This window comes from Pristiophorus japonicus, unplaced genomic scaffold, assembly GCF_044704955.1.
Source record: "Pristiophorus japonicus isolate sPriJap1 unplaced genomic scaffold, sPriJap1.hap1 HAP1_SCAFFOLD_483, whole genome shotgun sequence".
Lineage (NCBI taxonomy): Eukaryota > Metazoa > Chordata > Chondrichthyes > Pristiophoridae > Pristiophorus > Pristiophorus japonicus.
Genome location: NW_027254388.1, coordinates 400,470 through 426,445, shown reverse-complemented (window position 1 = coordinate 426,445; position 25,976 = coordinate 400,470). Strand labels below are relative to the sequence as shown.

At 42.9% G+C, this 25,976-nt stretch overlaps 2 protein-coding genes across 2 annotated transcripts; one reads left to right on the top strand and one right to left on the bottom strand.

The window, feature by feature from the left end:
• The first annotated feature begins 254 nt into the window (after window positions 1-254).
• On the top strand, window positions 255-2,955 carry LOC139253254 (probable G-protein coupled receptor 139). Its single transcript, XM_070873469.1, has 2 exons — window positions 255-324; window positions 2,051-2,955. Exons 1-2 carry the CDS (start codon window positions 255-257, stop codon window positions 2,953-2,955), a joined length of 975 nt encoding a protein of 324 aa, XP_070729570.1.
• Window positions 2,956-14,653: 11,698 nt separating this feature from the next.
• Window positions 14,654-17,428, bottom strand: LOC139253253 (probable G-protein coupled receptor 139). The gene is made up of 2 exons (XM_070873468.1): window positions 17,359-17,428; window positions 14,654-15,555 (listed from the first exon to the last, which is right to left on the bottom strand). Exons 1-2 carry the CDS (start codon window positions 17,426-17,428, stop codon window positions 14,654-14,656), a joined length of 972 nt encoding a protein of 323 aa, XP_070729569.1.
• Between the last annotated feature and the right edge of the window lie 8,548 nt (window positions 17,429-25,976).

Below are 25,976 nucleotides of genomic sequence, written 5' to 3'. Positions count from 1 at the left end.
GATTGTGACCAAAATAACAATGGGCCTTTTGGGTGTTTCCCACAAAACCCATGTAATACACTTGAACAACAATCAATTGTATCACAAACTTTAGAATCAAAACAATTTGCTGAGTTTGTTTGTGCAAACAAGTGGAAATAACATCAGTAATGCTGTGACCTAATTGTCTCACTGGAGGCTTCCCTGATCTATAACTTGACTCTACCACAAACCGTGTGTTGAGGCAGTTGAGACGTAATCTCTTGTGACAGAAGATGCATGAGCCAGTGACTGGTCAGGTGTATGCAATTTACTATCCAATTCTAGCCGCCGTCGGTATCCCAGGTAAGTCGCAACCTGACTAGTTGTGCAAACCTGTGTTAAACTGTCTCAGTACTCTTGCTGTATATCTGGTAGGACCATCTGTCTGGGTGGATGTGTTTGTTAATTGTCACATATTCTGTGGTAATCACTCAATGAAGAACCTATCCTAAATTCACATTGTGCAGTTAGTATAATTTTATATTTTTAATTGAAATGATAGATATGTCATTTCCAACATAGACTGTATTTCTCAAACAGTCTTATTCAACTGACTTGCTGTCTTATAACCAGAATGAACAGTCCATCAGATTATAAATGTGTCTTGATAGGTGCAGCATTTCACTTAAACTTCCATTGGACGTAGATCAATATCTGGAGTTCAAATAAAGGAATTACATTTTGATAAACAATTGTTTTAATTTATCTGCTCCTGCTCTGTTATCAGATCCCACAGCCTTGGTCAGCCTTCATAAACATGGCTTACACTTTATGAGCTGATCAGGTGATCGAACAGTATTTTGAGTACAGAGATTATTTTATTGATCAGCGAGATCCTGTCCCCACTGGAATGTCCCACTCACACGGTTTCCAAGGGTGAAGGTCATAAGGAAGAACAATGGTTGGAGTTGTTCCCTCCACCAGTATCTCGGAGTCTGGCTGGGTTTCCTGCCTCACAATCAATGGACGGATGAGACGAGACAGAATTCTAGATTTCCCTTTCTGTGTAGCTCGGTCTAACATAAGGCACTGTACTGGTCCTCGAACCCATCAACACATCTCAGGAAAATTAAGCGTATTACAATGTACTCTGTCCTGAGGACACACTGCAATGTATGAAACCTTCCCATCAATTCTAAAGGGAAGATTGAAGCTCGGTGCATGTAATGTTTTACATCAATTGCAGAACATCCTGCAGCAAATAACAAAGGTTGTAATATGAGAATGAGCAAGGTTGTGTTGTTAGAATTTGAGTATGCAACAAAGCATTAATTAAACTAAGTTGTGAACAAAATGTTTTTTAAATCCAAATATAAGGTACTGTTTACATTGTGATAACATTTATAATGCCGATTGGATTGATTTAAGTCAGGCACCCAGTGACTTCAATGATTATAAAAATTTAAAGAGCTAATAGTCGGATTTATACCCTGACTGATATTTTCAGTGGTATTTTTGTAAAGAGCAATTTTAACAAGTAGCTAAATTGCTTATTTCCCGTAATAATGAATTGATTACTACCTGAATTCAAAAGATATACATTTGTAGTAATCAGTGTAGCCAATGCTTTTAACCTTGGGCTGTAGCATCATCGATTATGTGATTCTCAAATTCCTTTGTCTAATATGGTAGGGCAGCAATTAACAAATCTTTTTTCTTACTGTTCAGAAAGAACCGTTCCCAGAACAGTTGCAGTTTTTTTGGATTTTCAAATGTTACAATTCCAAAGATCCACTTATTATAAAACAAATGTTTCCTTGTGGGATGCAGTAACACAGGGCCAGATCTTGATTTTGTCAAATCGTGTGAAACGAGTGAGAGTGAGTGTGCAGTCTGTTTTATATCTCTCCCAATGTTTATTACCATTGACTTCCATGGGGAGAGAAGGAAAATGGTCTGCCAGTGCCGATTCACTATCACCCACTCTGTACTGTCACTAAAAGTCAGGGTCGACTCCAATTTCTGATGTGCTGTTTCTCTCCAGTAAAGGCCGCCAATAATGTTCTTGATTTCCTATCCTTCCCTACAGTTAACATGCTGGCGATTGTGATCCTGTCCCGGGGAAAGTGCGGACTCTCTAAATGCATTACCTGCTACCTGGTGGCCATGGCAGCAGCGGATCTGCTGGTTGTTATCACTGGGGTTATACTCAATCGGATCATCGACATTTACTTTCCCGGAAATTACCTGTCGCTCACTCTGGTATGTCGGACCAAAACCGCCCTCGTTTATGCAACCAGAGACTTTTCTGTCTGGTTAACTGTTGCCTTCACTTTTGACCGCTTTATAGCCATTTGTTGGCAGAAGCTGAAAAACTATTATTGCACCAAGAACACAGCAGCTGCGATTGTGGGCATGGTGCTCACTCTGAGCTGTTTAAAAAACATCCCCTGGTACTTTGTGTATGAACCTCTGTATATAATTAACGATTTGCCCTGGTACTGCCGGATAAGGTCAGTCTTTTATACCTCACCCCTTTGGCTAGCATTTTCTTACTTCGGATGCATAGCCACTCCTTTTCTGCCATTTATCGTCATTCTGCTACTCAATGCTCTGACCGTGAGATACATATTAGTGGCCAGCAGAGTCCGCAGGGTATTGCGGGGCAACCCAGGCTCTGAAAACAATCCCGACCCTGAGATGGAGAACAGGAGAAAATCCAGCATTTTACTCTTCAGTATCTCTGGCAATTTTATACTGTTATGGCTGACGTACACGATCCACTACTTGTATTATCGGATTACTAATACCTATTCTTACACCGGTTACAATGACCCGGTTTATATCCTTCAAGAAACCGGATTTATGCTCCTGCTTTTGAGCTGTTGCACAAACACCTTTATTTATGCAGTGACACAGAGTAAATTCAGGGAGGAGGTAAAGAATATGGTGAAATATCCAGCGAATGAGATTGTCAGGTTTCTAGCTCAGTAGATCCACTATTGATTTACTGGTTTCACAATTCAACCTGGAACTGGCCATACGGCCCCTCATGTCTGCTCCAGCTTTCAATAAGATCCTGGCTGAACCTTTATATCAACTTAATTTTCTCGCCCTTCTCCTATATTCCTTGGTGTCCAAAGATCTACCGATATCAGTCTTGAATGTACTCAAAGACTGAGCATCCTCAGCCCTCTGGCCTAGAGAATTCCAAAGATTCACAACTTATTTATCATCATCTCAGTAATAAATGGCCGACTCCTTATCCGGCGATCAGCTCCCCTAGTTCTTCATTGTCTGGCCAGGGTAAACAGCCTCTCAGCTGTCTATGCTGACAACTACATTGACAAATTTTCACAGACATTTATAATTTCAATGAGATCACTTCTCTTCTCAGCTTTGGACACTCTCTCCTCATAGGACCATCCCAGGAGTCAATCTAGTGGACCTTTGTTACACCTGCACTTAGCAACCATATCCTTCCTTAGGGAAAGAGACCTAAAATTTACACCGTATTCCAGGTGTGGTCTCACCAAAACCCGATATAATTCCATCCAGACTTCCTTACTATTATGCTCCAATCCGCTGGCAAGAAAGGCTAACACACCTGTTGTCATCCTAATTGATTACTGTATTTGCATGTGAACTTCCTGTCATTCCCATACATGGAAATGCAAATCCATCTGACTACTGTTTACTGGACTCCCAGCTCTGAAAAATAATATTCTGCTTTTCTACTCATCCGACCAAAGTGAGTAATTTTTACATTTTCACAAATTATGCTTCATCGGTCTTTTTCTTGTCTACTAATTCAGCCTGTCTATATCCTTTTGCTGCCATTTTGTCTCCTCCTCACAGCTTACCTTCCTGTCTAGATTTGCATCATCAGCAAAGTTGGATACTTTACACACGGTCCCCTCAACTAAGCTATTGATGTAGGTTGTAAATAGCTGAGACCGAGCACTAATCCTTGCAGTACCCCACTAGTTACAGCCTGTGAAACCGAAAATAACCCCTTCATTCCTACTGTCTGTTTTCTGACCATGAACCGATTCTCAACCCATGCTAATATATTGACTCTAATACCACAAGAACTAATCTTGTGTAACATCATTGTGTGTGGAACCCTGACAATTGTCATTTCAACATGTAAATACGTTAGACCCACTGGTTTGTCTTTATCTACCCTGCTAGTTACATCCTCAAAAAACTATAATAGATTTGTCAAACATGATTTCCGTTTCATTAAACCATGTTGACTCCACCTAATAATATTATGATTTTCTAAATACCCTGTTACCACTTCCTTAATAATGAATTCCAGCATTTTCTCGACAACTGATGTCAGGCTAACTGGCCTGTCGTTCCCTGTTTTCTCTCTCCCTCCTTTTGTGAATAGCGGTGTTATATTTGTTACCTTCTAAACCGCTGGGACCGTTCTAGAATCTAGGGAACTTTGGAAGATCACAACCAATACAGCCATTATCTCTGCAGCCATCTCTTGTAGAACCCAAGGATGTAGACAATCAGGTCCAGGGGATTTGTTGGCTTTTAGTCCCATTATTTTCTCAAGTACTTTCTCTCTACTGATCTTTATCATTCTCCTCCATTTCATTGGTTCCCAATTAGTTTTTGGTAAGCTTTTTGTGTCTTCTACTGTGAAGACAGATAAAAAAAATATTTGTTTAAAGCCTCTGCTATTTCGTTATTCCCCATTATAATTTCTCCACATTAAGATTTTCTTCCCAGTGTCCTGTGATCACATCCATAATAATAGATTCTAGTATTTTCCCTAGTACTGATGTCGGACTCAATACAAAAGCAAAATACTGCGGATGCTGGAAACTGGAATAAAACCAGGAAATGCTGGAAATCTCAGCGGGTCAGTCAGTCCTGACGAAGGGTCATCGACGCGAAACATTAACTCTGCTTTCTCTCCACTAATGTCAGACTAACTGGTCTACACTTCCCAGTTTTCCCTCTCCCTCTGTTCTTTAATAGTGCGGTTACATTTACTGTCTTTCAATCCATAGGGACCATTCTAGCATCTAAAATCTTTAATAATATTAAATACTTTAACTTTTCGTTCTCATGACAAACTTCGTTCCTTACTATTTGCAGTATTTTTTTTTCATCCACCGTGAAGACAGATACAAAATATTTGTTTGATATCTCTTCCATTTCCTTATTCCCCATTATACAGGGACTACAGAGTAGGAGAAAGAAAAAAAGGGAGGCTTATGACAGATACCGAGTGCTCAATACTGCAGAAATTCGACAGGAGTATAGAAAGTGCAGGGGTGAAAATAAAAAGGATATCAGGAAAGCAAAGAGATAGCATGAAAAAATGTTGGCAAGTAAAACCAAGGAAAACCCAATGATGTTTTATAAACACATTAAGAGGATAACGAGAGAAAAAGTGGGGCCTATTAGAGACCATAATGTTAATCTGTCTGTGAATATTTTGTGTCTGTTTTCACAAGAGAGGGACGATGCAGACATTGCTATCAGGGAGGAGGAGTGTTAAATATTAAATGAAATAAACATAGTGAGAGAGGAAGTATTAAGTGGCTTAGCAGCTTTGAAAGTGGATAAATCCCCAGGCCCAGATGAAATGTATCCCAGGCTGTTAAGCAAAGCAAAAGAGGAAATAACAGAGGCTCTGACCATCATTTTCACATCCTCTATGGTTAAAGGTGTTGTGCCAGAGGACTGCAGGAGTGCTAAAGTTGTACCTTTGTTTAAAAATGGAGAAAGGGATAGACCAAGTAATTATAGGCCAGTTAGCCTAACCTCAGTGTTGGGAAAATTATTGGAAAAAATTCTGAGGGGCAGGATAAATCTTCATTTAGAAAGACACGGATTAATCAAGGACAGTCAGCACGGATTTGTTTAGGGAAGGTCATGTCTGACTAACTTGATTGAACTTTGAGGCGGTAACCAGGAGTGTCAATGAGGTCAGTGTGTATGATGTAGTGTATATGGATTTTAACAAAGCTTTAGATACACATGACAGACTGGTCATGAAAGTAAAAGCCCATGGGATCCAGGGCAAAGTGGCAAGTTGGATCCAAAATTGGCTCAGAGGCGGGAAGCAAAGGGTAATGTTTGATGGGGGGTGTTTTTGTGACTGGAAGGTTGTTTCCAGTGGGGATCCACAGGGCTCAGTAGTAGTTCCCTTGCTTTTTGTGGTCTATAATCAATGATTTAGACTTGAATGTATGATTAAGAAGTTTGCAAATGATGCTAAAATCGGCTGTATGGCTGACAATAAAGAAGCAAGCTGTAGACTGCAGAAATATATCATCATCATCATCATAGGCAGTCCCTCGAAATCGAGGAGGACTTGCTTCCACTCCCAAAGTGAGTACTTTGATGGCTGAACAGTCCGATATGAGAGCCACAGACCCTGTCACAGGTGGGACAGACATTCGTCGGGGGAAGGGGTCGGTAGGGCTGGTTTGCCGTGCACTCCTTCCGCTGCCTGCGCCTGGCCTCTTCATGCTCCTTGCGTCGAGCCTCAAAGAGCTCAGTGCCCTCCCGGATGGACATTCTCCACCTCGGGCGGTCTGCAGCCAGGGTCTCCCAGGTGTCAGTGGTGATGCAGCACTTTACCAGGGAGGCTTTGAGGGTGTCCTTATCATGTTTCCGCTGTCCTCCTTTGGCTTGTTTACCATGAAGGAGCTCCACATAAAGCATTTGCTTAGGGAGTCTCGTATCTGGCATGCGTACTATGTGGCCTGCCCAGCGAAGCTGATCGAGTGTGGTCAGTGCTTCAATAGTGGGGATGTTAGCCTGGGCGAGGCGCGCCTGTCCTCCCAGGAGATTTGTAGGATCTTGCGGAGACATCGTTGGTGATATATCTCCAGCAACTTGAGGTGCCTTCTATACATCGTCCATGCCTCAGACCCATACAGGAGAGCAGGTATTACTACAGCTCTGTAGACCATGAGTTTGGTGGTAGATTTGAGGGCCTGGTCTTCAAACATTCTTTTCCACAGGCGGCCGAAGGCTGCGCTGACGCACTTGAGGCGATGCTGAATCTCCGTATCAATGTCTGCCTTTGTTGATAGGAGGCTCCCGAGATATGGGAAATGGTCCACGGTGTCCAGGGCTGCGCCTTGGATCTGGATGATTGGAGTGTAGTGCTGTGTGGCGATGACAGGCTGGTGGAGGACCTTTGTCTTACGAATGTTAAGCGTAAGGCCCATGCTTTCATATGCCTCAGTGAATACATTGACTATATCCTGGAGTTCAGCCTCTGAATGTGCACACACACAGGCATCGTCCGCATACTGCAGCTCAACGACAGAGGTTGGTGTGATCTTGGACCTGGCCTGGAGGCGGCGTAGGTTAAACAGCTTCCCACTGGTTCTGTATATCAATGAACTGGTCAGGTGGCCAGAACAGTGGAAAATTGAATTCAATCCAGAGAAGCGTAAGGTAATGCATTTGGGGAGGACTAACAAGGCAAGGGAATACACATTAAATGGTAGGACACTGAGAAGTGTAGAGGAACAAATGGACCTTGGAGTGCAGGTCCACAGATCCCTGAAGGCAGCAGGCCAGCTAGCTAAGATGGTTAAGAAGGCATGTGGAATGCTTGCCTTTATTAGCCGAGGCATACAATACAAGAGCAGGAAGGTTATGCTTGAACTGTATAAAACACTGGTTAAGCCACAGTTAGAGTACTGCGTGCAGTTCTGGTCACCACATGACAGGAACGATGTGATTGCTCTAGAGACATTACAGAGGAGATTTACGAGGATGTTGCCCGGACTGAAGAATTTTAGCTATGATGAAAGAATGGATAGGATGGATTTGTTTTTTTGGAACCGAGGAGGCTGAGGGGAAACCTTACCTGAGGTGCATAAAATTTTGAGGGACATAGATAGTGTATAGGAAGGACCTATTTCCCTCAGCAGAGGGGTCAACAACCAGGGGGCATAGATTTAAAGAAATTGGGGGGGAGGTTTGGAGGAGATTTGAAGGGAAACTTATTCACCCAGAGGGTGGTGGGGGTCTGGAAGTCACTACCTGAAAGGATGGTAGAGGCAGAAACCTTCACCACATTTAAAAAGTGCTTGGATGTGCACTTGAAGTGCAGTAACCTACAGGGCTACGGACCAAGAGCTGGAAAGTGGCATTAGGCTTGATAGCTCTTTGTTGACCAGCACGGACATGATGGGCCAAATGGACTCTTCCCATGCTGTAATTTTCTACGATTCCATGATTACAATTTCTGTTGTCTCTGCCTCTCGGGGATTCCTGTTTAATTTTGATTATTCCTTTTTACATATTGCAGAAGCTCTTACAATCTGTTTTATATGTTTTGCAAGTTTCTCTCTCATTCTATTTATGCCTTCTTTATCAATTTGTTGGTGACACCTTGCTGATTTTCAGCCATACTACCCTTTTTCGCAAAATGTTAAGGTCTAGAAATTGGCCAGCCTTGCATCCGTGTTTTTGGTGATATTTCGCCTTTTTTGACGGAAAAAGGTATTCACCTAAATTGGCAAAAGTTGTGCACCGGTCGTTTTGAAATACCGCTGAAAAGCTGCAACATGAAAAAAACTATCGCTTTAAATTGGCTATTCAGCGTACTAGTATTCTGGGTGAAATAATCGCCCGGGAAAAGCCTGCGTTGCAGCCCCAGAAACAGCGGTCAGTGTGAAGACCTGCAAAAAAGGTAAGTTAAAATTTTTCATTTTTAATTCTTTTTCAGCGATTCTCGAGATAAGTGTCTTGTGAATGTTTTGTATTTTTTTATTATTTTTTTGGCAATTTTTGGGTTTTTCCCCCCCCTCCCAAGGCTTGTCTTTTCAGTGGTAATCAACCTTGGACTAAAGTTGGCGAGGACTGCGGTTCCCACAGCGAATCCTCGTGCAATGCCAAATTTACGAGGTTTATGAGATCAGCCCAAGCTGGATTGTCATGAATTCTTTTGCCTTCAAAAAAATAGCAGTATTCGTAACAGAATTTTGGTGAAAAATGCCGAGAAAATGCCGCTATTGCCAAAAGACCAATTTCTCGCCCTAAGTGTCTTGTTTTAATAGAAACATAGAAACATAGAAAATAGGTGCAGGAGTCGGCCATTCGGCCCTTCTAGCCTGCACCGCCATTCAATGAGTTCATGGCTGAACATGCAACTTCAGAACCCCATTCCTGCTTTCTCACCATACCCCTTGATCCCCCGAGTAGTAAGGACTTCATCCAACTCCTTTTTGAATATATTTAGTGAATCTAATACTGTTCTCAACTTCTCTAGTTAGCTGCGGATGCATCACTTTTCCCATAGAGTTTTTCTGTCACAAAGGAAAGTATATTGGTTGAGAATTATTAATTATTTCTTTAAATGCTGGCTTTATCTTTTCCACCATCATGTCATTAGCCCCTCATTCTTCGGTAATCAGTTTTGTTTCAACCATAACATTCTAAATCACAATGGCCCTGAATTCGAGGCAAGTAGGGGCCCTGCAAGTTCCGGGTTTAAGCACTGTCGCCTAAACATGGAACTTGCGATCTGTCAAGAACCTCTTGCAGATCACATGCATCCAGAAGTAATGGGCCTCCGCGGGCACTGAGTTGGAATTCTTATAACTGATAACAGCAGACATAAGGCTTGCTTTTATCAGCATAAGACTTTTAATGAACAGAAAAATTATTTTTTTTCAATAATTTAAACATTTAAAATTCTATAAGGTAAGTTTATTTTTAGACCCTTTAAACAATGTACATTTATTTTTCAAAAAATTAAATTTTTGTTTTCATTAATTCATTAAATTCCATTTTGATTAATTTCAAATTTGTGATTTTTTAAATAAAATTTATAGTAAGTGCTTGTGTGTTTATGGAGTATTCCCATTCATACATATGGTGATTCCATATATATGGAACTTACCACAAATATGAATGGGAATACCTATCCTTGGATTGGTTGGGCCAGACCACGTGATCCCAGGAACGCGTATAATGTGCAAACGTCCCTGGAATATGGGGGTCTCTAAGCAGCCCTTTGCGTAGAGGCCGAGGACCACAAGTCTCCGAGGCCTCCGGGACTAGCAGGTAAATTTTTCAGATCGGAGGCATCTGCCCACAGGATACCTCCGACCACAATTTCTGGGTAATGATGATGTTCAAACATAATATGATCACTCTTCCCCAGATGATCCTTTACTATAAGATTACTAATTAACTTAGTTTCTGCCACTTGTGCACGAGCAACACTTACTCATACCTTGGAGGGAACCTTAGCCTTGAATCTCACCAAGTCTCAGGTAAGGTAAGTAACTCAGGTGTGATAGTGTGAAAGCCATGACAGGCAACGGCCAACTGTATGAGTACTGTGTCATATTACACAATGCCACTTCTAAATAACATATTCCTTAGTTAGTTCCTCGACATATTTTGTATTGACAACTCGCTTAAATGCATTCCATGAACTGAGGATAAAAGTTCCAAGATTACTGCATTACGCTTGTTATATGCTTTTCGAATTTCCTGATACATAGTCTGTCCAATACTATAACTAACATTCGGTGGCCTATAACATAGACCCAGCGGGGTTTCTGCACATTCCTGTTTCTTAGCTCCATCCATACTGATAGCTGAGAAATGTACAAAGATCCATCTTGATCTCATACTTTATTATCAGGGCTAACTCCGACCTTTTCCATTTTGCCTATCTTTCCTAAAATTCTTCTTCCCATATAGCAGATAAACTATTGTAGAAATAATAATATTTTAGCCTGTTTCCAGGCAGCTTCTGTGCAATTCTTCAAGTGGCACTTTGCAGTTCCCTGTAAATAAACTCATGTAAAAAAGGTCAACATAGAGGTGGATTTCAGGGAATAAACAAAGAGAATTCACTACTGGCTTATGATGCAATTACCAGGCTGGACATGTCACAGTTCTGTGAACTAGCAGCAAGACTTTATTACAGTACGTCCATGTTATTAAGGATAATGCGATTGTCAACACAAAGATCAAAAGCACAGGACGGAGAAAAAGTACTTCTGCTATAACCGTATCACAACTTCTGCTTTTTTGAACAAGACTTGCTTTGTTTTGTTGGAGCTCTACATATGTGTAAACCCATCACCGTGCTTAACATTTCTGAACATAATTACTGAAAATGTGTACTCATACAGTCGGCCATTGCCTGTCATGGCTTCCACACTATCCTTGACACGAACACACCTCGGTCACTTACCTTATGGGAGACTTGGTAAGATTCAAGGCTAAGGTTCCCTCTAAGGTATGAGTGAGAGTTGCTCGTGCACAAGTGGCAGAAACCAAGATGGACCAGAGGTAAACTCCCTGCTCTTTGTCCAGCTGAAACCACGCTATACTTTACCAGCACAGACTCAATAGGCCAATGGACAGGTATTTCTGGTTTAACCTCCCATCATAAGAAAATTAACTAACTTAATTATACAAGCCAAATGGAAGCAGTCTAGGCACATTGACATCACCACTGCTTGATTTAATGAACCATATACCAAGATAAGAATTACATTAAATCAACACCCCACTGCTCACCGTATGGGATTAGTTCTGTGTGTACGGTACAGCTTTCCATCAGAAAACAACACGATTATCTCCCAGTTGACACTACACCTGAGAACTGGAAGGGTTGGCCTGTCAGTGCATACACCCAGAGTGTCCTCGCCACACGAATGCTGTAATCAATAATAACAATGTCCCTCTGATCGTGGAGTGACAGGAGATGAAATTCCTCTGCTAGATAACTGTAATGAACCAATCTATGGGGCATGAGCGTTGTTCGTTTGTGTAGCAAAATCATATATTCATAGGCAATGTCCTCACACCATCCACAGAGATCGATCTGTCCTGAGCACATTGAGCATGTTATTTTAGTTATAGAAGGAATGCAGCCCTTGGTTGCTGCTATTTACATGGCTTTCTCGGTTTTGCTTATAAGGATATTGAGGACACACGTTTCAGTTTGTGTAATCAGTGACTTCGGACACCGGAAAGAAACAAACTCACCCAGAAGTTGAAGATAACAGAGTTTATTTGCAATACTGAAGTTGCATGTTCAACCATGAACTCATTGAATGGCGGTGCAGGCTAGAAGGGCTGAATGGCCTACTCCTGCACCTATTTTCTATGTTTCTATGTTTCTATGTCACAAGGTAATATTCAGGCGCACCACCAATGAGTAAGTAAGCTTTTGTCATCAAAAAATGTGCATTACATTGTGCAGTGTAGCTGTAAAATACTTGTTTAATTACTGACACACAGAGCAGGAAGGGCCCATGCTCCATCTCCGGCATGTGTTGGATTAACTGATCTCAACCGGCCTGGTACTGAGTCACATACAGAGCAGGAAGGGGCGACGTTCCACCCCGGACTGTGCTGAGTTATCTGATATCACCCAGTGTGGTAATCAGTCCCACACCGAGCAGGGTGGGCACTGGCTCCATCACTGCCGGTTGCTGTTACCTGATCACAATACGAGGTAATGAGCCTAACATGGAGCCAGGTGGGACCTGGCTCCATCCTTGTCCCATGTTAAGTTCCCCAATCTCAGACACTGTGTTATTGAGCCCCGCACCAAGCTGAAAGGGCCCTAGTTCCATCCGCCACCTTTGCTGATAGCTCATCTCATCCCGGCATGGCACTGAGCCACCCACAGAGCAGCAAGGGCCATGGCTCAATCTGTGACTTGTATCGAATTATCTGTTCCCGGTGTGGCACTGAGCTACACAGAGCAGCAAGGGCCATGGCTCAATCTGTGACTTGTATTGAATTATCTGTTCCCGGCATGGCACTGAGCCACCCACAGAGCAGGAAGGCCATGGCTCAATCTGTGACTTGTATCGAATTATCTGTTCCCGGTGTGGCACTGAGCTACACAGAGCAGCAAGGGCCATGGCTCAATCTGTGACTTGTATTGAATTATCTGTTCCTAGCCAGCGTGGCACTGAGCCACACACAGAGCAGAAAGAGCCTTGGCTTCATTCCCAGCCTATACTGTTAGCTGATGCCTGATGTTGCTCTGCAGACCACACTGCAGAGCAACATCACCGTCCTGTGCTGCCGGGCTGGTGACAGCCTGTGTGGCACTGAATCCCACATAGAGCAGGGAGAGCCCAGGCTTCTTGAAAGATCTGTGGTGACTTTGGTACTGGTATCTGATCTCCCCGGTGTGATACTGAGCCCCAGGCAGAGCGGGAAGGCCCAGTGTTCATCCCCAGTGTTAATTTATCTGATGTCCCCGGTGTGACACTGAAACATAGAAACATAGAAAATAGGTGCAGGAGTCGGCCATTCGGCCCTTCGAGCCTGCACCACCATTCAATAAGATCATGGCTGATCATTCCCTCAGTACCCCTTTCCTGCTTTCTCTCCATACCCCTTGATCCCTTTAGCCGTAAGGGCCATATCGAACTCCCTCTTGAATATATCCAATGAACTGGCGTCAACAACTCTCTGCGGCAGGGAATTCCACAGGTTAACAACTTTGAGTGAAGAAGTTTCTCCTCATCTCAGTCTTAAACAGCCTGCCCCTTATCCTAAGACTGTGTCCCCTGGTTCTGGACTTCCCCAACATCGGGAACATTCTTCTCGCATCTAGCATGTCCAGTCCAGTCAGAATCTTATACGTTTCTATGAGATCCCCTCTCATCCTTCTAAACTCCAGTGAATAAAGGCCCAGTTGATCCAGTCTCTCCTCGTATGTCCGTCCAGCCATCCCGGGAATCAGTCTGGTGAACCTTCGCTGCACTCCCTCAATAGCAAGAATGTCCTTCCTCAGATTAGGTGACCAAAACTGAACACAATATTCCAGGTGGGGCCTCACCAAGGCCCTGGACAACTGCAACAAATCTTCCCTGCTCCTATACTCAAATCCCCTTGCTATGAAGGCCAACATACCATTTGCCGCCTTCACCGCCTGCTGAACTGCATGCCAACTTTCAATGACTGATGAACCATGACACCCAGGTCTCGCTGCACCTCCTCTTTTCCTAATCTGCCGCCATTCAGATAATATTCTGCCTTCGTGTTTTTGCCCCCAAAGTGGATAACCTCACATTTATCCACATTATACTGCATCTGCCATGTATTTGCCCACTCGCCTAACCTGTCCAAGTCATCCTGGAGCCTCTTAATGTCCTCCTCACAGCTCACACTGCCACCAAGTTTAGTGTCATCTGCAAACTTGGAGATATTAGTGGAATAGTCAGATAACATGGTTTTATTTCAACTAACAATCTAGCGAAAAAGCAACATGGCTTAGCAACAAATCAGGCAAGTTCAGCTGGGACATGACTTGAGCGAATGAATCTGGTGTCCAACCTCATGTAACCACATTACAGTAATCAGGGATCATTGTATTTCTGCCACAATCCCAGACAGAGAATCAACCAAAGTATGCAAGCACATCAAATTATGTAAGCATAAAAAAGAAGGGAATGGTTCAATCAGGAAGAAAGGAAAACAAATAGTAAATTGCAGTCTGTTCAACTCACTGTCCGATCTGTTCCCTATTTATTTCAGAGGACTTACATGGGATTACATCGGATATATGGCACAGAAACAGGCCATTCGGCCCAACCAGACCATGCTGACGCTTATGCTCCACTCGAGCCTCCTCCCGTCCTTCCTCATCTAAATCCATCAGCATAACCCTCTATTCACTTCTCTCACGTGCTTGTCTAACCTCTTACGGTTTAAATAATTTAACAATTTGTCTCAACGGATATATGATGATGTATTTCATCTCCTCTCTGAATTTAACCTGGATCACTGCGTAAATGCAAGTGTTTGTGGAGCAGCTCAAAAGGAGAAGCACATATCCGGCTTCTGCAAAGACAAACATGGGGCTGGATGTGCTGTAAATATAAGAGGCATTGATTCGAGCAAAGATGAAATGTGCTACAAATGTCAACCACAAGAGTATGAAATTGGCGGATATTGCAAGGAGCAAAATGATGGATTGCCTTCGGTTTTCCATCTCAGGATCATTGCCGCATTCAGCAATTTTCTTGCCTAGGAGTGCCCTTCTGATTCGACTGGACACTAAAATATGTCTTACAATCAATGCATTAAACAGTAAAATCAAAAATATTGGAAGAAAAGGGGTTCCGACAAGGTTAACCATCGCAAACGCTATCCATGGAGGTGAAGTATAGAAGTCAGATTTGAAGTTGCAGTACCAGGGAACATTGTTAAAAACATACAAAGGGGTAAATGCAAAGTACCAGGGGATGCTTCGTAAACAGCTCAGTGTACAGACCACTCCGATTACCACAGCCGCCGTTCTCTCAGTGCAGTATTTGGTTTTCAGCTTCTGACAACAAATGGCGACACACCGATCAAAGGTGAACGCGACTGTTAGCCAGACAGAACTGTCTTTGGTGGCATAAAGTAGGACAGTCTTGAGACAGCACACCGGAGTGATGGACAGGAAGCTGGCTGGAAAATACACGCTAAATATTCGATTCAGTATCACACTCGTCACAATAACCATCAGATCCGATACAGCCATGGCCACCAGGTAATAAGTGATGCATTTGGAGAGACCGCACTTCCTCCGGGTCAGGATCACAATCGCCAATACATTCGCTGCAAAAGATAGAAGGAGAAGGCAGATTCATGGGTAGTCTGATCCCAATGGAAATGGCTCCAAACATCATCAGTTTTACACCATTGCACAGGATCAAGATCATCCCAGTGTCCTTTCCTCTCATCGCTAAATGTTAATGAGTTTTGCATTGTCGCTACATCCACTGGGGATAAATGTGACTTTGTGCTACATTTACTTCAATACAAACAATAATCGGGTGATATTAAACAAGCTGACAATTCACTATCACCTATTTTATACTCTGGCACAAAGTCTCAATTGCCCCATTGCATGTTGACTTTGTGTGTTTGTGTAAAGTGTGTGATGGTGGCTCAGCAGCCCATTTACTACCCGTTTTACCTTATGCCTTAAAGTCAAGAATTACCCCTTCGAAACCCTTAACCCATTGTGAAGGAGATTATTCATATTTCTGAGATAAAAACATCTTTATTGAGCATTTAAAGATTTAGAAGAGAATAATCACGAAACCATGTTCTGGTTAATGATTAATGTCAGAAATAATTACATATAGTTACCACAAACAGTTGTTGAGTTATGTATCTAATGGCACAAAGCACAAATGCTGCTCCCTTTGACAAATAGAGTAATAGAATCATGACGGCACAGAAGGAGGCCATTCGGCCCATCGAGTCCATGCTGGCTCTCTGTAGATCAATCCAATCAGTCCCATTCGCCCGCTCTATCCCCGTAGCTCTGCAAGTTTATTTCCCACAAGTACCTGTCCGATATCCTTTTGAAATCATTGATCGTCTCCGCTTCCACCACCCTCGTAGGCAGGAGTTCCAGGTCATTACCACTCGCTAGGTAAAAAGATTCTTCCTCATATCCCCCCTGTATCTCTTGCCCAAAACCTTAAATGTGTGCCCCCTAGTCCTTGTACCATCAGCTGATGGGAACAACCTTTCTCTGTCTACCTTATCCAAACCCGTCATAATCTTGTACACCACTATCAAATCTCCCCTCAACGTCCTTTGCTCCAAGGGGTACAACACAAGCTTCTGCAAGCTAAACTTCTGGCTAAATCCCTCATCACTGGAGCCATTCTGGTAATTCTCCTCTGCACCCTCTCAAATATCTTCACATTCTTCCTAAAATATGGTGACCAGAACTGGACACAATACCCTAGTTGTGGCCTAACCAGAGCTTTATAAAGGTTCAGCATAACTTCCCTGCTTTTGTACTCATTGCCTCTATTTATGAAGCCCAAGATCTCATATGCTTTGCTAACTACTCTCAGTATGGTCTGCCACCTTCAAAGATCGATTGACATGAACCCCCAGGTCCCTCTAACCCTGAAAACTCTTCAGAACTGAAACATTAAGTCTATATTTCCTCTCCCTATTCCTTCTGCCAAAATGCACCACCTCACACTTCTCTGCATTAAATTCCATCTGCCACTACATTAAGTATTATTTGGCAGCAACCTATAGAAATAAATGCATCTCTTTTTACCTTAATACAAGCACAATTCTGATTGCAATATACACAATAACAATTTTATTCTGGTTGCTAGTTTAGTGTCTGCATAATATGAGAGTCAGTCCTTTGGACAAGGCGAGGTAACAATTTTGAAATGGACCAAGAAGCATTGGCAATAGAATGTCATAAAAGGAGAACATGTACTTTGAGGATAATCATTAATTGAGCAGCTTCTACTGAAAAAGTGATTCTGTAGGAAAGACACAAACACACTGAGATTTCATTCAGGAATCGGCAGCAACAATGGAACAATTAAAGACCATTTTGGATGAGGAACAATAATTAGAACATTAATGACCTACCTGGAACGCCAACAGCGCCAAGAATGAGATAGAAGGTCGCATATACTTGGCCACTTATTGGCTCGTGCATTTTCTGTTAGGAACGATGATATCTGTCTTAGCCGAATGCAAGGAGCCCCGGCACATGCTCAGTGATAGAGTCAAGCGATCTTTATATGAGCTTCAGAGATTCCCTCAGTGCCACCATTGGGTAACTTAATTGCTGGTTAGTTACAGCCATTTGAACAAACAATGCGAGACAGCTGGGGTCATTCTCATTATTTTACATCAAATGTTATGCATTTAAATGAAAAAAATAGTAATTTAAAATACCGAGTCAAAGTTTATAGCACTACGGTTTATGAGCTGCTGAGACCAAACATATGTCAGGTTTGATTGCCGCTTTGTGTTGAATTACCTGATGTCAATCACATTAGTGGCAAACAATGGCCCTGAATCCACGGCCCCAGGATGTGGACAAGTTGTGCACCTGCCTGTAGGGGCCCAGCAAGTTCCAGGTTTAGGTTTGCGAAGTGCATGCACCTAACCCCAGAACTTGCGATCTGCCAAGAATCCTGTTGACAGATCGCACGTATCCGGAAGTAAAGGCCCCCGTGGGTGGACAGTTGGGCTATTTGCCCCACTTCTGCCCACCAAGTGCCCCTGAAATATTTATGACTGGTAAAAGCAGGCGCAAGGCCTACATCTATCAATGTAAGACTTTTAAAGACATTTTTTTCAATAATTTAAGTATTCAAAATCCTGAATCCTGTAAGGTAAGTTTATTTTTAGGCCCTTTAAAATATGTAAATTTATTTTTCAAAAAATTAATTTTAAAAAAAATTAATTAAATTCAATCTTGATTTATTTTAAATATAGAAACATAGAAACTAGGTGCAGGAGTAGGCCATTCGGCCCTTTGAGCCAGCACCATCATTCAATAAGATCATGGCTGATCATTCACCTCAGTATCCCTTTCCTGCTTTCTCTCCATACCCCTTGATCCCTTTAGCCGTAAGGGCCATATCTAACTCCCTCTTGAATATTCCAATGAACTGTCATCAACGACTCTCTGCGATAGGGAATTCCACAGTTTAACAACTCTGAGTGAAGAAGTTTCTCCTCATCTCAGTCCTAAATGGCCTACCCCTTATCTTTAGACCAGTGGTTCTCAACCTTTTTGTGTTTGTGGCACACTTTCCAATACTAGAATTTTTGGCGGCACACTTGAAGGGATTAAAAGGTGAACACAGGTTAAAAACAAAGCAAGTTTCAGAAAATGTAAAAAACATTTTATTTCCCGTATATGAAGATATACAACATTGTACACATGTATGATAATTATTTTTTATTCTGCAAGTAACAAAATAATAAACTATAATAATAATTCCTCACACTAATTATAGATTAATTAGTATTTTAATGTGATACTTGAGCCTGACGTTTTTTAGTTATGTCACTAATATTAGGGCACAAAACCAATAAGGCGACTCTCATTTCGTGTTCAAGTTCGCTAAGTTTTTCCCGTTTTTTGCATTTGATGTTCTTAAGAGTTGAGAATCCTAATTCGCAGAGATATGATGTTGAAAACTGTATCAGAATTCTCAAGGTTTTTTTTGATATTGCAAGATATTCTTCTTTAATAGAAATCCAGAACGCATCAAGAGACATATCTGAATGTTGCATTTTAAGAGGGCGGTCTGTAGAAATAGAAGTCAATTCTTCTACTTCTTGCAATGTAAAATCAAAATCTGACGTACTAATTGGAGAAAATGGATTTCTTACCCAATCATACCTCTCTACATCCAAAGATGGAAAATATTTTTTGATGTTGTCTTCCAGTGATGCCAAATACTCTATCACGATAGGAGCAATGTTTTTAATTCTGTGACTTGGTATCAAAGGGAACATTTCAAGGTTTTTTTCTGTTGCTCTCTTTTTCCAGATAGAATTTTTTTTCTGAAAAGCTAATAGCTTGTCTGTAGAGGTGAGAATGTTTTCATTTCTCCCTTGCATACTGGTATTAACGCTGTTAAGACAATTAAATATACCTGCCAAATATGTTAACTTAGCACACCACATTTCACTCTTAAGGTATTTGCAAAAGGTATCATTGACTTCTCTTTCAAAAAATACTGACAATTCTTCTTTAAGTTCAAATACACGACATAAGACTTTTCCCCTTGAAAGCCATCTTACCTCTGTATGCAAAAGTAAACATTCGTGCTGTGCATCCATAGCTTTGCAGAGCTGTTTAAACAAGCGAGTTTTTAAAGTTCTTGATTTTATATAATTTACAATATTAACATCTTGATCGAACACAGATTTTAATTCTAGCGGTAATGTCTTTGCAACAAGTGCTTCTCTATGCAAAAAGCAATGGGTGAATAATATATTTGGTTTATGTTACTTTGCAAGTGTAATGAATCCTTTGACACATCCCACCATAAATGGAGCACCGTCTGTGCAGATTCCAACACGAGTCCCATGAAATTTTCAAGTCTTCTAAATATGAATTCACAGAATCAAATTTGTCTTGACCTCTAGTATTTTCTGGAAGTTCTCTACAGCACAGAAATTGGTTCAATATCTTGTGTTCATGAATGAAGCGAACAAATCTAATAATTGTGCTTTACCACTAATGTCAGTGGGCTCGTCGATTTGCAAAGCAAAATTCGAGTTTCTAAGTTTCTCGGCTACATTTTCTTCAATGTTACATTGCATATCATTTATCCTTCTCTGAAGTGTATCGTCAGACAGCGGAATTTTTGCAATTTCTTGTTCCGCTTCATCACCAAGCATTATTTTAACAATTTTCCGACATGCAGGTAAAATAAGTGACTGAGCTGTAGTATGAGGCTTCATTTTCTGCACTATTAATTCAGCTACTTCATAAACAGCAATCTGAACCTTATCTGACACATTAACATTCTTTTCAAAATATTTCACTTGTTTATTTGCATTGCCATCAATCTCCTAAAATAACTGATCTTTTGTTGCAAGATGTGCATGTTTAGTAGTAAAATGACATTTCAATTTATTACTATTATTTTGGATTGGGGGTGGCCATGGCCCAAGTGCCCCCCTGGTTAGGCCCTTGGTACAGACACACAGACACACACAACCGTTAATATACATACACACACACACACACACCGTCTCATTCACACTTCTCTATCAGTAATGGGAGGGAGTAAGGGAGTGGGGTGGGGCCGGGTGGGGGTGTTGTCGAGTACTCAAAGGAAACACATTTTGCCAAAGGATTTTGTTCTGAGTATGGATATTTAAATTGTTTGTGTGTGTTGTCTCTTGTCATTATTACTTGTACAACTCTAGAACATAGTTTTTTTTGATAATAGTAGAGATAAATAGATAGTTATTTGTAATGTTCACTACAGAAGTGCGACATACATATAGATAGATGACATATGTGTCTGTCTGTCGGTCTCTCTCTCTCCCCCTCCCCTTCTGTTTCAGAGTTAAATGGTTTGCGTTTCATTGTGAAACCAGCTGAAGTCCACCATACTTTTACACAATTTGGTTGCACACCTGTGAAGGGTTCACGGCACACCGGTTGAGAACCACTGCTTTAGGCTGTGTCCTCGGGTTCTGGGCTTCTCCAACATCGGGAACATTCTTCCTGCACCTAAGTCCCGTCCCGTCAGAATTTGATATGTTTCTATGAGATCCCCTCTCATCCTTCTAAACTCCAGTGAATACAGGCCCAGTCGATCCAGTCTTTCCTCATATGGCAGTCCTGCCATCCCGGGAATCAGTCTGGTGAACCTTCGCTGCACTCCCTCAATAACAAGAATGTCCTTCGTCAGATTAGGAGACCAAAACTGAACACAATATTCCAGGTGAGGCCTCACCAAGGCCCTGTACAACTGCAGTAAGACCTCCCTGCTCCTACACTCAAATCCCCCAGCTATGAAGGCCAACATGCCATTTGGGGCAATCAAGCTGAACGACCCAAGTTGGTCCCAGTTCAGACAAAGCTGCACACCTACACCGATGAACGTATCTCAGTCGTTGGTCATATGGATGTAAAGGTACTCCATGATGGCGCGGTGCACAAGTTACCTCTGTGGTTTGTTGCAGGTGATGGACCAACGCTACTTGGAAGAAGGTGGATGGAGAAGATCCATTGGAGTTGGGAAGACTTCATCCCTCCAGCGATCGACATCCCCCGTGCTCAGAGTCAAAGCAAGCCCTCACCTGAGGGTGGACCCAGCACCAGCGAGCAGACCAGCACAGCACCCAAGGCACAGGCCGCTCAGCATGACTGCATGGAGATGATTCAGCTGAGACGACCAGAACGCACATTCCAGGCTCGTGTGGCAGTACTCCGGAGGCAGAAAATCGGATCCAAAGGCGACTTCCCAGCTTCAGTGGCAGAATGTGGGGGGAAGAAGATCACCGCAGTCGACATCATGGATGGAGGAAAGATGGCGCCCAAACCAGGAGGTGAAACGCTGAAGAAAAAGATGGCCGCGGCCAGACCACGAGGTGTATCGCTGATCGAGTAACACGTGGCACCAAATGGATAAGAGGATTGGGGTAAAGGTGGCAAGGCTCTCTTAAAGGAGGCCTGCAACCCACCACACTTAAAGGGACAGTCCCACATTTTCAATCAATGTAAGAGTTAGATGTAAAATGTGCAATTAATGATCAGAATTGTGTACATGCAATAAGCAAAGAAAAGGCGCTATCATGATCAGAGCTACAGGTTATTTACAATGAGTAATGAAATGTTGTGCGATGCAGGATTTCAACTGCATTCAGTCAATGCAGTGGGGCAGACACCCATCGGGAGCACACAGGTCCAGTGAGCTACCCAATGTAGTAGCCTGCATCCCTGGGACCAGAGTTATGCACCATGGAGTGTGGCCACAAGCAGCCAATATATATGAGCTGCAGAGCAAGCGATCTCAGGAGGGCAACGGCACCAGTATCAATATCCTGCTCCTGACCAGCTCCCGCTCTCAGGCACCTGATGACACCAACCGCCACGAGCCTGAAAGAGCAAACTGTGCCAAGGCACAGCCCCCAGACCCCATTGCCACCAAGGCTATACCCGGTAACGAAGGGTCACCCGCAACAGTTCTCCCAAATGGGACCGGGACCAGCCAGGATCCCAACCTAAATAATGCCCAGGCAAGCGAGTCAGCAGTTCTCTAGCAGTGCACAGACGACGGCTCCTCCTGGAGCAGCAGCAACCCAGGGCACAAGGAAAGGACAGGGATGTCACAGGCATCTGTGAACCTACCCGACGCAAGGAGCAACGACAAAAGCCCTTGAGAGCAGGCAACTTGAACCAACTGGGTTCCCACTGCCAGCACTGGGCATCGGGCCACCACGAGACTACGTGGACACCATCCAGCAGTTCTGGAACTAGCTTGTCCTTACGCACCTGTACTGACACCCGTACCGATTCCCAGTATGTAACAAGAATGTATCTCACCAGTCGAATGTACTTGCCTTACAAGTGAACCACAAATGTAATGACATTAATGCAAATTTTGTTTCTGGATTTGAATGTACATGAATGTAATGAGCCTCCGGCATAATCTATATGTGGGGAGTGGGGGGAGAATGAGAGTTGTCATGGACACACAAACAGAAACCACCAGCACACTACCCCCAACGAAAAACCAACCACTCACCCAAGATAGAAACGACCCGCCAAGGGTCAACCAGATAGAGCTAAGCTCAGAGCACAATCAATGCAGAGGCAATTTGCACGAAAGGCTTGGGAGAGTGATGTCACGTATCCTACATGGTTACTGCTTGTATTATTACTAGGTGTGCCACCAGAGGGCACCGCAGTGGGAGACTTGCAGGTTACCTGTACAGGTGTGCCTGGCCTAGTATAAAAGGCAGGCCACCAGGTGTGATCCTCTCTCTGGAGTTATCAATAAAGGACGAAGGTCACTACAGTTCAAGTACAACACATTGCCTCCTGGAGTTATTATGAGAGCATCTAAAGGCATAACAATACCCTCCATCCTGTATGGCTCAGAGACATGGACCAAATACACTAGACACCTCAAATCACTGGAGAAATACCACCAACGATGTCTCCGCAAGATCCTGCTAATCTCCTGGGAGGACAGACGGACCAACGTCAGTGTTCTCGATCAGGCCTACACCCCAGCATCGTAGCACTGACCACACTCAACCAGCTCCGTTGGGCAGGCCTCATTGTTCGCATGCCCGACACAAGACTCCCAAAGCAAGCGCTCTACTCGGGACTCCTACACGACAAGCGAACCCCAGGTGGACAGAGGAAACGTTTCAAGGACACTCACAAAGCCTCCCTGATAAAGTACAACATCCCCACCGACCCTGGGAATCCATGGCCAAAGACCGCCCCTAAGTGGAGGAAGAGCATCTGGGAGGGCGCTAAGCACCTCGAGTCTCGTCGCCGAGAGAATGCAGAAAACAAGCACAGGCAGCAGAAGGAGCATGCGGCAAACCAGACTCCCCACCCACCCTTTCCTTCAACCACTGTCTATCCCACCTGTGACAGAGACTGTAATTCTCGTATTGGACTCTTCAGTCATCTGAGAACTCACTTTTGGAGTGGAAGCAAATCTTCCTCAATTTCGAGGGACTGCCTATAATCATGATGAAAACTCCCTCAACACTGTCCAATCAAACACTCCCATGGCAGGTACAGCACGGATTAGATACAGAAATTAAAACTTTGATTAAAGGGAGTCCTGAAGGATTTGAATGACAATCAGCGAACCTCATTACAGGCAGGCAAGGAAGATGTTCAGACACAGGATGGGATAGTCAGAGTTTTAGAAGGACATGCTCAAACCATCAATAAAATAATCTGGGTAACTCAGAGACAGGACAATATAACCCAAAGCCGAATGTTATGTGGTGTTTACAGGGATTGGGTTTTGAATCAACTAAGAGAAAATTTGATGTTAGCTAACCAACCTGGATAAACAATACCCAACTGTTTAGACGAGTTAGAAGCAAGGATTATTATGATGGTCACATTAACAATTGTGAACTGAGGAAACTTAGTAAAGTTTGGTTCAACAGGGACTGCAAGGGCAGTAGCAGTATTGGCACCTTGGGTCTAGTTATAGGTATACCAATTATGGTAGAGCAAGGAAAGATGAATTTGGTGGAGGTCCAGAATATAGGGAGAATACAGGGAGAAGTCTGGGTGAGGTATGACCATCTATTGCCATATGCCGTAGAACAGAATGATACCTTGGTTGGCACCAGACTTGATCAATGCAAACAAACAGAGTGAATGGTGATATGTCCAGACAAAATCTATTCCACCAACACCGCCAGGTGTGGGTTCAAAGGAAACCTACCCATAAGTTGCATTATGAAGATTGAAGCAACTACGAAATCAATCAAAAGAACCAGTTACCAAGGAAACGGGGCTTACTGCATCACCACAAATGAAAAAACTTACCATTATGGGAATAGAGTATGCCCCATAAAGGATTCCACCTTCTATATCCCCAAATACCGATGAGACTGGGGAATGAAGAAATCATCACCATAGAAAGAAGGCCAGCCGTGGAAATCAATGTGACCGACAAATTAAGGGGACATCTGAGAGACGACATTGCCAAATATGATAATGATCTCACTGGAAAAGGAACATTTGTTTAGGATCCACAGCCAGCTGGAATTAGTACATCAAACCTATGTAAAGGTGGAACAAAATACCAAAGGAATAGGAAAAGAAATAAACAATATTCCAGTCGACACCTGGTGGGACATACACAGAAACATACAAATTAGGTGGAGGAGTAGGCCATTCGGCCCTTCGAGCCTGCACCACCATTCAATAAGATCATGGCTGATCATTCAACCTCAGTACCCCTTTCCTGCTTTCTCTCCATACCCCTTGATCCCTTTGGCCGTAAAGGCCATATCTAACTCCCTTTTGAATATATCTAACGAACTGGCCTCAACAACTTTCTGCGGTAGAGAATTCCACAGGTTAACCACTCTCTGAGTGAAAATGTTTCTCCTCATCTCAGTCCTAAATGGCTTACCTCTTATTCTTAGACTGTGACCCCTGGTTCTGGAACCCCCCCCAGCAACGGGAACATTTTCCTGCCTCTAACCTGTCCAATCCTGTCAGAATGTTATATGTTTCTATGAGATTCCCTCTCATTCTTCTAAACTTCAGTGGATGCAAGCCCAGTTGATCCAGACTTTGCACATATGTCAATCCTGCCATCCCGGGAATCAGTCTGGTGAACCTTTGCTGTACTCCCTCAATAGCAAGAACGTCCTTACTCAGATTAGGAGACATATGGAATTGGGGAAAGAGCATCAACATCCATTCTTGGATCAGAATATTCACACCTTACAGTGATCCTAATCGTGGTGGTGTTTGTATGCTTAGGCCTCACATGGAGAAGTGTGTTGAAAGTAGAAAAGAGGCTGAAGCTGAGACTTGAGAGTGTTGAGGTTTATCAAGCGTTGCACAAATCAAGACGGGAGCGGCCTTATGACGATATTAACAGGTGATCATGATAATCTTCGATTTAACATGATCAAAGGGAGGAATGTAGAAATATGCAGGCTATGGCAACATAAGATAGGAAGACCCGAGAGTAAGATTAAGGTGCCTTGAACATGGAAAT